This window comes from Cololabis saira, chromosome 1 (genome assembly GCF_033807715.1).
Source record: "Cololabis saira isolate AMF1-May2022 chromosome 1, fColSai1.1, whole genome shotgun sequence".
NCBI classification, from domain to species: domain Eukaryota; kingdom Metazoa; phylum Chordata; class Actinopteri; order Beloniformes; family Belonidae; genus Cololabis; species Cololabis saira.
The window spans coordinates 8,911,321-8,926,712 of record NC_084587.1 but is presented as its reverse complement, the minus strand read 5'-3'; the positions used below and the strand labels follow the sequence as shown (position 1 = coordinate 8,926,712).

The 15,392-nt window shown below is 42.0% G+C and overlaps 1 protein-coding gene across 1 annotated transcript; it reads left to right on the top strand.

Moving 5' to 3' along the window:
• Positions 1-11,592: 11,592 nt before the first annotated feature.
• On the top strand, positions 11,593-13,075 carry LOC133450658 (GTP-binding protein Rhes-like). Its single transcript, XM_061729453.1, has one exon. It carries the CDS (start codon positions 11,775-11,777, stop codon positions 12,399-12,401), a length of 627 nt encoding a protein of 208 aa, XP_061585437.1. The 5' UTR covers positions 11,593-11,774; the 3' UTR covers positions 12,402-13,075.
• The last annotated feature ends 2,317 nt before the right edge of the window (positions 13,076-15,392 follow it).

Genomic DNA, 15,392 nt, shown 5'->3' with positions numbered 1-15,392 from the left:
TGTTGTTTTTTCTTTCATAAGGGGCTTTGAAGCCCCTTATGAAAGTCGAAATGTCGAGATTAATGTTGATCTACAATTTTGTGGAAAAAAGGCAAAATGTTAAGATTAATGTTGAAATACAATTTCAAGAATAAAGTTGAAATTACAGGAATAAAGTCGAAATGTCTCCTCTGGCCCATCAAATCCAGTTAGGAGAGTGACTGACAGCTATGCAACTAACTTACCTCCTTGGAGTGGAAGGTTAAGGGGACGTTTCTGAAGTTATGCAACTGCATATGTGTGATATGTGTTTCAAATCAATATCGTAAAGCCAATTCTTGTATTCTGAACCTTGTTGTTACCAACCTAACATAATTCCAAGTAGTCACACACAAAATGTTGATTATTTTCTCAACATTTCGACTTTTTTCTCAAAGTGCATAATGAAAGAAAAATCTTCCTCCTCTAAAATATAATTTGTATTTTTCTCCTACCTAGCCCTAATACTTGCTAAAAAACAGGTCGGCAGGCTGCTGGAGTATGTGCTCAAAAAGTGATGTTTATTAACAAAAATATTAATGAAACAAAGGCAAAAAAGAAGGCAAAAATTAATCTCGGGAAATTCAACAAAATTGACTCAGGTCATAACATCAAAAAAATAAAACCTGCAGCCTCACAGCCAGCTGCCACCTCGTCTCTCCACCTCTTAACCAGGCCCAGGTCCTCACTACTAAGGCCCCGTTTACACGGAGCAAAAACGGTGGTGATTTCATGCGTTTTGGCCGTTCGTTTACACGAAAACACAGTTCAAAGTCAACAAAAACGATAATTTCTGAAAACTTCAACCAAAGTGCAGATTTGCAAAAACTCCGTCTTCACGTTTGCTTGTAAACGGAGGGAAACGGACATTTAGGCTTCAGAACGTCACATTATGCAACAAAAACGTCACCAGCGTCATGTGTGCGACCTGTGTTTACAATTTGTTTGGCCACCGTCAATATTTTCTTGTATTTTACCTGTTTTATATTCTAATGTCACACTTAAAAGACTCTCGTTCCATCTTGGAAGTAACTGGAAGTTACTCGTGTCATTTGTTGACGTTTTTCTCCAGGATTCTGATTGGCTAGCATGACTTTATGCTTCTCGTTACACTGCCCCCTGTAGGTTTGGCTGCTCATAGCACCTTAACAGCGTATTTTTGCGGGTTTGTGTAAATGATGGTATTTTTCAAAACGTAGAGGGGGAAATATCCGTTTTTGTAAATACCCGGCTATGTGTAAACGTGGCCTAAGAAGACCTAATGATGCAAACCTGCTTGCACTCTCCCTGATTGAGCAGCTGATCTACCCACAACAACCCAGCCAGGACAGCTGAAAACATACAGAGTGGGCTGACCCTTCTAACAGATAAACCTGTAAACAAAGATACCCCCCCCCCCCCCCCCCAAAACAACCAATGTATTCACTCATCCAAAACCCAACAAATTAAAGGAGCATGAGGCTCCTTTTAAGAAATGAGACTCTCTAGCGCCACCATTCCCCACAACGGCTGTCGGGGGGTACTGCAGCCAACAGCGAAGCCGGCACGGGAGAACGGGGAGAACGTGCATGCAGCGTCATGTGACGTCACATCCGCAGCCCAGCGCGGGAAACTCGCCCCCACAATTGCAGCACATTTTGCAGCACACAGCCTGTTCAAGGCAACGGAGAGATACACTAGAGCAGTGATTCTTAACCATAGGGCCGCGGCCCACACTTGGGCCGCGAGCGCCATCTAGTGGGCCGCCAAAAAAAATTCAGTTTTGTACGTGTGGGCCGCGAGGGCCGCGGGACTGCATAGCAACTCCCAACCAAATGAGGAGAAGAAGACACTCAGCTAGCTGTACGTGTAATAGTAAGAGAAATGGTGTGTCTTTACAGAGAAAATCCTTTATTTTGCAAAGAGTAGGTTTAGATCCGCCAGGATTAGGGATTGATTAATTGGGTCTGCGCCCAGAGCAAGCGAGCGCGGCGTGATCATTTATCCCGGCGCGTCCCCGCGGCCGGGGAGGTCGGCTGAGGCTGCCGCTCGGGCGGTGGGCTCCGTCGTTACTGCTGAAGGATGGTAGATGTAGATGCGTGGGCTGTCGTGTCTGCTGGACTGGACTGTTCGGGCTTTCGAAAAAGCATCGGAAAGTAACTGCTGCAGCGCGACCAGAGAGCTGCGGTGCGGGCTGTGCCCGTCGCAGCTGATCAGGCTCGGATGAACCCGACACACTGAGTCCTGACAACTTATTAATGTAAATAACTTAAAGTAAAATCAAACTAAGTTTTGTCCTCGCTGTATTTTTAAATATGCAACCCGGAATGGACAAATTCATCCTGTTCAGTCTTCCCACTGGGACAAAACCAGTGTCTCATACGTTCAGAGACCGTGGCGTTCAAAGTGCGAAAGTGAAACGCCACTGAAACAAAACACAAAGTTTTTCAACATATCCACTCAAGTCTGAACTGAAGTCACAGAAAAATAAACTGACCATCTTAAAACATCCTGCCCATGTTTGGGTCCAGATACAGCTGTGAAGCAGCTTTCTCCACAGTGAACATAATTAAAACTAAATATCGTTTCAGGCTCAACAATGAGCACCTCCACATGCATATGAGAACCTGACACCATCCAGCCCAGATTTAAAGTCCTGACAGGAGAAGTTAGAGCTCAGTTCTCTCACTGAACAACAGAAAGTGGGGGCATAAGATTATAAGAGGGGAAGAAAGAAAAACTGCAAAACTGTTAAATTGTTAAGATGTGTTTATATTAATTTAGTATAAAAATGTGTTGAGACAATTAACAAAGAAAAGGAGAAATTCAAACTGCTGGTAGAGAAATAAAATAAGATAGCTTTTGAAAAATAAAATAAAATCTACTTTATTTTTAAGAGAAAAAAATATGTTTAATTCAAGTTAAACATGTTCATTGGCAAATATGTACTTTTTTTAATATAACAGTCAGATGCAGATGTTGATACAACTATGAGGCTACTTGAATACACACACACACACACACACACACACACACACACACACACACACACACACATATATACATATATATATATATATATATATATATATATATATATATATATATATATATATATATATATATATATATATATATATATATTATGATGTTCTGGACCTTCGCTTGAGTAAATTTTCTCTAAATGGACCTCTTAAAGTTTTAGTTGAATACCCCTGCTATACAGTGTTTATATTTAATGGGCCCCGGGCCACTCTGTACTGAAAAAATTGGGCCCCAAGGTCAGAAAGGTTAAGAACCCCTGCACTAGAGGGCTCATTCTTTTTGGTTTGGAACGCTTCATCTGACATTATTACTAGAAAACTTAAAACGTTTATGAATTTTTTTCATAAATCCTGCCTCAATCCTGCCTCAAGCTCCTTTAATGCAAACATTTGAATGATAAAATATAAATAAACACACGAAATCATGATAATGTGGAGAACAGGGCTTAGCGAAAAGGGAGAGGAGCAGCCTTTTCACAAGCTCCTTGGAATTAACTCTTTCTTTTTGTTACGTTAATAAAATGTGATCTGATCTCGATCAAAGTCACAATAATTTAATAATAAATTGACAGGCCTGGAGAAGAAAAAAAGGAAGAAAATCAATAATCAAACAATAACCCCACATACCAGATATCGTTTCTCATCCCAGCGTCAAGCCAGGTATTTATTCATTTATTTATTCAGGTATTTATTTATTTATGATGGGTATTTTGGGGGTTTATTTGTATTTTTTTTATGATGTTCTTGGTTATGTTTTAATGTCTATGAGAGGGGATATATGTGTGCTGTGTGGGTTAAAGTGAGGATGTGTGTCAAAATGACCAGATTTATGTTTTTAACCATGACTGTGGGTGTTTTTCTGTGTTAAATGTTGATTTTATTATGTAAAGCACTTTGCATTACACGTGTATGAAAAGTGCTTTATAAATAAAGTTTGATTTGATTTGATTTGATACCCGCCTTGTGGGCAGAAGTCCAAGCACAAAAATAACAATGAATAAACAAAGTGCATAATGATGTCACATGACATGTCGGTGACAGAAAAAAAGGATTAGTTTCTATTTAAAGTCATAGTGTAAATAGAAGAGCCCCAGAAGGCCAGCTGCACAGTCATAAAGTCAGAACACCATAAAGTTGGTATCATCTTTCCGATTAACATTTACTACTTACTATTTACTCATCGATAGGAACTGTATAGCTACAGTAACACTGATTCTACAAGATGCGACTCTAAAGTAGTTACTACAGACCGGAGCGCAATTTAAAACACATCCACGAAGCAGTGCAGTGTTTCAGCCTCGTGGAAAGTTTTACGGTGGCAAACAGAAGGCTGTTATTAGGCATCTGGTCTGGAAAAATACCCAGAGTTTAGAAGGTCTGGAAGACTGGTCATGATTTTACATCCTTAGCTGATAAATCCTCAGGCTGTTTTAATGGGTATAATGAACATTATGGCGCAATCCATTTAAATTATTTTACTGTGAATTATTGAAAACAGCAGCTGGAATGAACTGAAACTGATGTTGCTGTTTATTTTACCATAAATTTCCCTTTTGAAATGACTTCTGAAGCTGTCACCCTTGTGGATGCACACCTCGCTGTGAATATGACTTTTTCAATGTATTGAAGAAGAAATTCTGCCCTCTATGACATCACAGAGAGCCAGTGTTGGAAAAAAAACTCTTTGGCATTCTCAGCATCCTTGAAACCAAATATATTGAGAATAGGAATTCTCTGGGATGTGTTTACCCTGTTCTTTGAGCCTCCAGTCACATCCATCATAATAAAATTGTAGATGAGTCAGAAAATGGGGAACAGCATCACGTGACCATTTTGACTTAAATGTTGAATGGAAGAGGGAAAAAGTACGGTTGCTGAAATGATAACCTTTTTAACAAGTCAAACCAGAATTTTGGATTTCTAGCCAAACGCTTGAGTCAAAATGATCAAATTAAGATCCGAGAGCGATTCAGTGATGATATATATTTGATTTTACAGCTCATTTTTATGTACCTCATCAGCTACAGTCATAGCCACAAATTTATTTTGATTGAATCTGTGGACTGTATTGCTAAAAGACAGCTTGTCTCCTCCTCAGACTACTGCTGCTTTGCTGCATCCAGATTAATTCGTGGCTTATTTGAAAATGTCCCCGTCTCGCAGTCTTGCAATTGCCGTTGGTCTTAATTACTCCGCCACCTTCGGTTTACGTAAGCGGTTCTTTCCTCTAGTCCAGCAAAGAGTTGGTGCTACCTTGGAACCGTTTTTTAAGAAATGAGACTCTCTAGCGCCACCCTTCACCACGACGGCCGTTGGGGGTACTGCAGCCAACAGTGAAGCCGGCACGGGAGAACGGGGAGAACGCACATGCAGCGTCATGTGACGTCACATCCGCAGGACAGCGCGGTAAATTCGGGACCGAATTGCAGCACATTTTGCAGCACACAGCCTGTTCAAGGCAATGGAGAGATACGGTAGAGGGCTCATTGTTTTGGGTTTGGAACGCTTCATCTGACATTATTACTAGAAAACTTAAAATGTATACGGATTTTTTTCATAAATCTTGCCACAATCCGGCCTCAAGCTCCTTTAAGTGTCTTGATGACATAAAGGCCTAGTTTTAATTTTAACAAAAAAAAAGTGATGGTTTTTGGTGGCGCCGCTGGAACACCCCTTCCAGATCTGGGCTCCTTGGCCCAGCATGTAAAACCAACCATCACAAACCTAGGGGTAAAAGTGGATGCAGCTCTAAAGCTTGACAGCCAGATCAGGGCGGTTGTCAAATCAAGTTTTTATCATTTGCGCCAGCTGGCTAAAATAAAGCCAATTCTTTCAAAACAACAGCTCAAAATAGTTATCCATGCCTTTGTCACCACTCGCCTGGACTATTGCAATGCCCTTTATGTTGGGGTTAGTGCTTCCTCCATCTCCAGATGGTTCAGAATGCTGCAGCACGCCTTTTAACTGGCACACGTAAATATGAGCACATTTCCCCCATTTTAGCTTCCCTCCACTGGCTGCCCATACAGTCTAGGATTCATTTTTAAATTCTTTTATTTGCTTTTAAATCCTTGAATGGTCTTGCCCCGGTACCTCTCTGAGCTTTTACACCCTTTTCTCCTTGGCTTTTAACACCTAGCAAGACAGTTGGGTTTATTCTATCCTTTTATTCTTTATTGTATTCTTTTATCTTCTATTCTATCCTATTTTATTGACTTAACTTATCATGATTGTTTTATAAATGTCTTGTGTTTTACGGTGTTTTGTCTTTGTTTTCCATTCGCCTGTCCAGCACTTTGGACCATGTTGGTGTTTTTAAAGTGCTTTATAAATAAAGTTGACTTGACTTGACTTGACATTTCAGGATTCCCATTTGACAATCACACTCCACCACACTTGGCTACCCGAGGCTCGGTCTCCCGGGCTAAAGAGTGACCATAGGGCAACCTTGGGGTGACCTTGGGGTGACAGGGAACGGCCACCGTGACCAACATTGCCGTGCAACCCAACCTAAGCCAGTCAGGAGGACTGAGTGACCGTGGGACTGAGCTCTGCTAGTCTTCATCGCAGCACCTGTTTCAGGTGAATGTTTTGGTCGGGACATTTGACATGAGGACGCATCGCCAGGCTTGATTTGAGTGAAAATAACCTAATATTAGTTACGGACCGTAACTAATATTAGATTACGGTCTTCCCAAAATAGCAGTGTGCAGAGAGCCCACTCGTCAGAAGACCTGTAGCTACACATTAGATCAACACTTCAGCTTAGGAAGCCGTTAGCATGTCTAACCTTGAAGGAATGTCTAACAGCATGCGCTCCTTGTCCATTGGACAAGGCACTTCCTCTGCTAGGCATTGATGTGCTTAAGACGTGACTTAATTCCAACAATTCACTAAACTGTTTACTGTTTAGGTAACTACCATGCTAGAGCTAACTAGATAAGCTGCTGATTCTGTCCGTCTTTTCTTTTCAGCATTTCAAGTACCACTAAGACAATTAGGAAGAATGGGTTTCAGGTGTTGTTCATTATTTCATAAAACAAATCTGCCCTTCATACCTACACCAGAACATCAACAACCCTCTTCTTCTTGCAAGAACAGATATGAGGGACGATCATTTACTGGGCTTTGAAGGTCATCCATCAGTTTAGGGCAAGATTTATATTTGGCATCTGTCAGATTTCAGCACCATCATCTTGTCATCATTGTGACAGGATGGCGGTGGAGCGTAGATGCAGACAAACAGCGGGTCAAAACACAGGCCACGTTCCATCAATGTACTCTGCCAGGACTTCCAGGAAATCAGTTCTGATTAATGATACGTAAACGAACAACAGTCAGACCTCTCTATGTGAAACTCAGACCTGGGAAGAGAATTCTTTCCCTGCTAACATAAAAAAAACAACAACATGCGAAAGGAGGTACCAATAATCAACAAAACTGAGACATAGCTTGATAAATAATAATTTCTGCAAAAAGCTTTGACCTGAAATAAATACATGTTATAAGTAAGGATCATTTGAGCCAAAAAATAAAACAAAGCAAGATCCATGTAGTCATTATACTCTGCTACGATAAAAGTCTTATTTTAGCCCAAAGGGCAACAGCATCTGGTCATTATCATCTCTGCAGGACAACGTCACTGTAAATCGAAAATGCCAGAGTTGAAAGATAAGGGACACAAAAACACAACGAAACATCCGGCATCCAAAGACGACAGAAACCATCTGGGTGCTTTAAGTATTTTGTTTGTTTATTCTATTTAGGTAGAGGGAATTCATGTTTTTAAGTGTAATTCCTACTTAGCATTTCTATGCTACTGAGCGTAAAGGTGTGTTTCTTCACCGGTGTTTAAAGCCAGTCAAACTAAAACTGTCTGCCATCGTTTATGAATCCATTATTGTCCCTCATTCTGTGTGGCACATGGTTTATATTCCCACAGTGCTTTGCTCTGCTCTGCCCCCCCCCTCCAAAGGTGTGAGCTGACGGGAGCGGGTTGACGTTATTCCCTGAGGCCCGTCGCGGTTCCACTCTGCTGCACAACCGAAGTCGGCAGGAGGATCTCAGTGTGCGATGCGTCGCCGCTCTCCGGGGAAATTTAGGTGGATCACAAGTCAGACTCTTCTACACCCGACAACTGACAACCTGGCGGCGGGCGGGATCCTGTCGCAGACGGATACCCCCAGCGCATCGCATCTAATGAGCCACTGAGGGCAGTTGACAGTTATCCAACCGTCTCTGCCTGATCCACGCTGCCATTGCCTGAGTGTGAACACTTTAAATGTACTTGTGAACAAATAAGAGGCTGCTTAACCACGGAAAGCCAATCACTTTGTTTTAGCTCAGTATTGTGATCTTTTAGTTTTTCCTGGGAAAAAAAGTGGAACGAGAAACTCCAAAAGAAAAAAACTGTTCAACTACAGTAAAGACCAAAAGTTTGGACACACCTTCTCATTCAAACAAACGGGGAAGTGCTTCCAAACTTTTGGTCTGTTCTGTATGTCCAACCAAGCTCAAGTTAACAAAATGAATGACTGCAGCTGAAACTTGCCTTGATTTGTTGTTAACAGGTGCAGCTAAAGAGATGCAAATCAACTTAATACTGTCTTCCTACGGAAGAGTATTAGGGCCATGCAAGAGAAAAAAAATTTGGGAGTGGAAGATTTTTTTTTATTGTGCACTTTGAGAAAAAAGTCAAAATGTCGAGATTAATGTTGAAATACAATTTCGAGAAAAAAGTCGTAATTTCGTGAATAAAGTCGAAATTTCGCCTTTTTTTCTCCACATTTCAACTTTATTCAGGAAATTTTGACTTTTTTCTCAACATTTCGACTTTTTTCTCAAAATTATACTTCAACATTAATCTCAACATTTCGACTTTATTCACGAAATTTTGACTTTTCTTCTCAACATTTCGACTTTTTTCTCAACATTTCAACTTTTCTCGAAGTGCATAATGATTTACTGTATTGAAGGGAAAAAAAAGATGCTTTCACCCAAAGAGGGGCGGGCACATTGTGCAAGTACCCAGATGTGTTGTTCTCATCGAGGGGGGGGGGGGGGGGGCTTACCATTAGGCAAAACTAGGCGGTTGCCTAGGGCCCCGTAAAATCCTCTTACACTCATGGTTAATACAGTTTTCAAGTATTAGTTATGATTAAAATCCTCTCGCAAAAATGCCAGCAGAATGTGTATCATATTATGTGTGTGTCGGGCCCCCCCCTTCAGGGTCCACTACATTGGATCAGTGGATCTTACTGAGCATGTGCAGAACAAATCCAAGAAAATGGTGGCAAAACGAAAAAGAAAGGGCGCGAAGTGGTGAGATAGGAAGAAGAGAGTAATCGAGAAGAGAAAACACAACACAACACTAAGATGATAAGAAGCTACCCCAGCGGTGCTGAAAAGAGGAGGCCTGCCTTTGCCTTAGGCCCCAAATTTCTTAAATTTTCTCTGCTCCCGGCTGACATCTTAAGAGTTAATTGGAAGGAAACCCTCAAACACAAGGGTCCCAACTGCCCCAAGACATCAAGAAGACGATCATTGACCTTCACAAGTGTGGTTGGTCACTTGTAAAGTTCCAAAATGAAGGAACTGGAGTGGTCATCGTAAAGCAGCGACCTCAGTCCTGTAGTAGCAGACAAGAAGGTCAGAACTCAGGAGTAAAGTCTAGAAAGATGTAAAAAAAAAAATAAATAAATAAGCCTCAGGATTTCTCAAACATTTTAGTCAAGTTAAAATCAATTATACCAAGTATTATGACAAGTTTGATCATGATATTTCTTGAATTAAATGGATAATGATTCAATGTCACAGAATCAGGTCAGGATTTAGATTTGATTCAATTCAGCAGCGAGTGATCAATATGAGACAATATCATGTTGATTGAAAACCATCACTTCCATTCATATAAAATTACCCCCAAAATATAACTATAACATTTTTATTTGCCATTCAAGTAATCAATCTGTTCCTTTAAAAAAAAGACACCAAAGGCAACTTGTCTGGCTCTGAAGGAAAAACATTTAGGAATATAATCTCCAATAATTATTCATTATTCTGACATTTTTCACGTAGTCTAAGGCAGTGTCTCCCAACCTGGGGTCCGGGCCCCCCTGGGGTCCAGACCCCAGGGGGGGCGGCAGAGATCTCTGGGGGGGCGTGAAACTTTGTCTGCTTTGAAATTATGCAGTTGTAAAAATTATATTTGCGAATGAGTCATTCATAAGACATTGTTAGGAATAATTTATGAATGTCTTGAATTTCTTTTGTGTTTTTTATACACTGGTGACAAACACATGAAATGATTTCATTCCTTATTATTATATCATTACTCAACATTTAATCTACTCCGACAGGTTGTTAAAGGAAAAATGTTAAAAAATGTTGGTCTCATATTAAGAGACATTTTTCAGAAATATTTTTATGTCCTTTTATGTCCTTTTGTGCGTATTTTATACATTGTTGACATTGGAGAAAAACAAAGTCATATGTATTCAGAGTAAACCAAAGAGAAATATATAAAAAAAACATAATTAATGATATTTTTTTCAATTAAAGACTATTTTGGTGATAGTACGTACGGGTCGGGGGGCCTGGCTGGTCTTAGACACAAGTAGGGGGGGCTCCAAGGAAAAAAGGTTGGGAACCACTGGTCTAAGGGACCAGAAGCAAGAAGTTTTCTCACGTTTACCGACATGGAAGAAAACGTGTAAACGTCTTGTTTCAACCGTTAATATGACTTTGTAAACTAAGCCAATCTATTAGTAATGATTAGAAAAATATTTACTTATAAACTTTAAATACAAAAAAAGTTATGTTGATTTCAAAATAAAGTGAATATGTCAAAAAACATGTATTAGTTTTTTGTGTTATTTCAGGCAATAAAGAGTTAAATTCATGCAAAACAAAACTCGTTCTGTATGAAAGTTGATTCAAATGAGAATAATAATAACAGAAATTATAATATATATAAAGACTTCCAAATAAAATAAGAGATATATTGATGATGCATGTGTCCATCACTATAATATGCATCTGCTCATCCAGCTGTAACTGGTGTTTCAGCTCGGAGTGTTTTTGAAATTTTGTTTAGGGCCAACAAAACCCGAGGACCGGCCCTGTAGACGGGGAACCAGAATCTGTGATGCATGGAGTCGTTTCCTCAGGAAAGGATCCGAGATAATTAAGAGCAGTTTTGCAATACAGCTGTTCTGATCCACAACATCCTCATCATCGTGTCCTCACAGTGTCAGACATGAAACATAAGAGTGATGCGTTTCCTCAAATATACAGTGCATCTCTTAATTCATGATTGGGGCTTAAACAATACTATAAATACTTTTTACTCTCAAGCCGCCTCCCAACGCTTATGAAATGGATCTACACACTGATTTGCATGCTCTGCCGTCATTGGCTACTGAGACGTCCAACTGCAACAGGCTGTTCTCCTCTGATTGGCTACAACGGCTGCAAGGCATGGATGCTCCCTCACAAAAACATGCATAAAAGGCAGAGCGTGACACGACGGGCACTTATAAAGGTCTGTGAGCAGCTGAACAGGGAGCCAGCACCAGCTTGGACATCTGCAAAGTGCAAAGAATAAGAAAGAAGCTTCTTTTTTTTAATGGACAATAACTTAGACAGTGACTGGTGATACTGACAGTTGCTTTAACAGCCTTTTAGACATTTTATTGTATTGTTTTAACAAGGTTTGGCCAGAAAGACCCAGACATGTCGTTGGAGGTGAAGGAGAAGACTCAGGTGAGAGTGGTGTTTCTGGGGGCGGCGGGGGTCGGGAAGACGGCGCTGATCCGACGCTTCCTGCAGGACACCTTCGAGCCCAAACACAGGCGCACGGTGGAGGAGCTGCACAGCAAAGAGTACGACATCGGCGGGGTCAAAATCACCGTGGAGATCCTGGACACCAGCGGCAGCTACTCCTTCCCCGCCATGCGCAAGCTCTCCATCCAAAACAGCGACGCCTTCGCCCTGGTGTACGCCGTGGACGACCCCGAGTCGCTGGAGGCCGTCAAGAGCCTCCGGGACGAGATCCTGGAGATCAAGGAGGACAAGTGCACGCCGATCGTGGTGGTGGGGAACAAGGTGGACCGGGGGGAGGAGCGGCAGGTGGCCACCGAGGACGTGCTGGCCACCGTGGAGATGGACTGGAACAACAGCTTCCTGGAGGCTTCGGCGAAGGACAACGCCAACGTGGTGGAGGTGTTCAAGGAGCTGCTGCAGCAGGTGAACCTGCCCAGCCGGCTCAGCCCGGCGCTGCGCCGGCGGAGGGAGACCTTCCCCAAAGACACCGACTTCCGGCCGCCGATGAACAAGACCAACAGCTGCCTTCTGTCGTAACAGCAGACGGGGAAGGGGGGTGGAAAGGTTGTCTTGTTTCACAGAGGTGGATGTCAAAACGAAAGGAATTCAGTGCAACTGCTGGTAAGGGGGGGAAAAAAAGACGGAAATAAGCTCGGACTTCCGTTACTGCTGGCGTGAAGTGAAGAAACGCCCGACCGAGATCCTGCAAAGACATAACCGAAAGGAGAGGAGGGAACTCTGAACGAAGCTCCGAGCGTCCTTTAAATCTGTTGTTAAACTTCATGTTTCGTTCTTGCTGCTTCTCTGGTGAAACGTTGTTGGTGTGTACAGCGATTTGTAGCTTTTCAAATTTCAAACTCATATTAGATCAAAATATTAAGACTGGTGCCAAAATGTGGTCTCGTAGCAGGGAGAGCGCAGACAGTCGATGTAGTGCTGTGCAAAACATGCATATGTAATGTACCGGGTTTTTTTCCTAGTAATTCTCATGTAGCACATAATGTTTACAATTGTAATTTTCTGTTGAGCAAGAATTTAAATTAACTATCAAGCTTTAAATGCACTTTGTTTTGAAATAAAACTCCTTCATATATACTGTACATATATAAAACATTGCATTTATATAATTTTCTTTTTTTTTTTTCAATGTAGTCATTTATTCACTAATGTGGTGTACATGGAATCTTGATGGAAAATAAAGATGTGTAAGTAAAGAGCACACACAAAAATAAAAGTGTGACATTGTTACTGGAGTTAATTGTATTTATTTATTTCGATGCAGATAAACTACAGTCAAACATTTCATGTTAGAGAGCTTTCACAATCTCTATAAAACTCCCCAAAAATATCATATGAGGAAAGTTAAATAAAATGTGGGTCCAGGAAACAGAACCGGTAAGTATCTGGTGCCGAGATAAAATCATCCGACCGTCGACAGGAAGCAGATGAAAACAAACACGAGCTTCGGTTATTTCAGCCGCCTGATCATCATGGTCAACAACATGGCCTTAATCTGTTACTCATATTTATTGAGAAAGCTTTAAAAAAACATGATTAAAAAGGGCAAAACTCGATGTCATAACGGCATCTCTGCAGAGAAACTTGTCAACGCACAGCGAGCTGTTTAAGGATCTCTTCTGCCATCTGGTGGCGAACAAGAGCAATTACAACCCCTGCAATCTTTTATTTCCCCGTCTCTCTCTCCCTCTATCTGTCTTCTCTTTTCAACTTTTCCCCCTTTATAAAAGGTAACCCTTCTGAAGCATTGTCCCTTCTGCATATTGACTTCTACCTGTTTGCGTAACGGATGCAACGCGGATTTCGGGGCCTCGCCCGGGGACAGTTGTTGCACAAGTCAGGGTCCCCAGAATCAGACAGAGTGGCAACATGTTTTTAATTTATTTTTTTCCAACCTGCATCCTTCAATGAGCTTAAAAAATGTTTTCACTGTGAATTTCTGAGAGACATAAACCTGCATTAGGAAGTTTGACAAACAGAATAATGAACAAGACATTATTAGTTGTGGTTTTGGTGTGGCACGTGCACATTCTCTGAAATGGTGACTTCTCAACTGCTGCAGTCAAACTGAACTCTTGGGGTGATGCATGCACAAAGTTGTGGCGTTAAGTCTTTACTACTCTGGACTTTTCCTGCACGAACCAAATTAAAGCTCTCAGCTGGTATGCACGAACACTATCGTGCACACTATCGTGTGCACACCAGATGTCACACTAGAACCACAGACGGTGTACGGAGAACCTCTCTGACGTGCCCCCACAGGCCGTGACGCCATCTCGGCAGAAGCTGTCACCAACCGTAGGTGCCGCGAGCCACCGATCCGGCTCGTGGCCGTGACCTTCACCACCAACCCCTCGGAGGCCGACCCGGAACCCGTCACAGCATACCACATACCAAGTAAGTAAAGTGGTGAAAGTTCCCCCGTTTTGCACCAAAGACTCAGCTACACAGTTTCACCGTAATAGGACCATAAAAATGTCCCCGTACAGTCGACACAGATCTGGACACCTAAACGGTTTAGTTGCACCGTGCTGTTAGAGTGTTTCTGTTCTAAAGTTTTAAACATTTTAAAAGGAACCCTGGTTATTAATACTTGTAGTGCCTAATTAGCCACAATTGTTCTCTTATACTTAAATATGTTGTTAGAAACACATACAATAATCTAATTGCTTTAAAAATCTACAATGTTTATCACATATTTTGACCTGCGGGAGGCGCCATGTTTTACCTGTGCAATGCATTCTGGGGGCGATGACGTAGTCCGGTGGCTCTGGGAAGATACGCGTTAGTTTAACTGGGACAGGTATCTAAAACATAGATGAGCAGCACTCTCCCGGCCGTGGAGGCTGACGAGGGAGCACATAAGACGTCTCGGTTCAGGCAAACTGGATCAAAGTTCTGTGATGCAAGGGAGATCTGCAAAAATGATCAATGTCGTGCGCATCTTACCAGTGCATTAGCCTACGCCGTCAACGGCGTAGGCTACGCCGTAGCCGTGGCTCTAGAGCCTGCAGCGCACCGCCATCCTCTCTCGCCGCCGCCGGGATGGAGACGCCGGTGGGAGGATGCACGTTTGGGTGGGCATAGCCCACCCCTCTCCCCCCCCCTAAAACCGGCCTCGGTGCTGGGTCCACCGTTTGATGACAGACCAGAGGCTGAAGGGACTGGCCCGGGACTTTGACGAAACGGGAGGCGCAGACTTCGCGTCAAATAGGCAAGAACATCTTTATTTAATTTAATGACGCCAGATCTGGCTGGGGTTTTTATTGTAGCATCGGCTATCTGCTAGTTGAAACGTGTGGTCGGTTAGTCTATCTGAGTTTTATGGTGTTTTTGTAGTTCATGCTGTATGGTGCGGTACTTTTTTTTTTTTTTTTTTTTTACTTTTTTGTAGGTGCGCCGTCACCTTAATGTTTAGCTGTGTTTTGATCTGTGTTTCTGGTGCGCCGTCACCTGTTTAGCTGTGTTTTCATCTGTTTCTGGGTGTCAAAACAGTGTACGGGGGCTAGC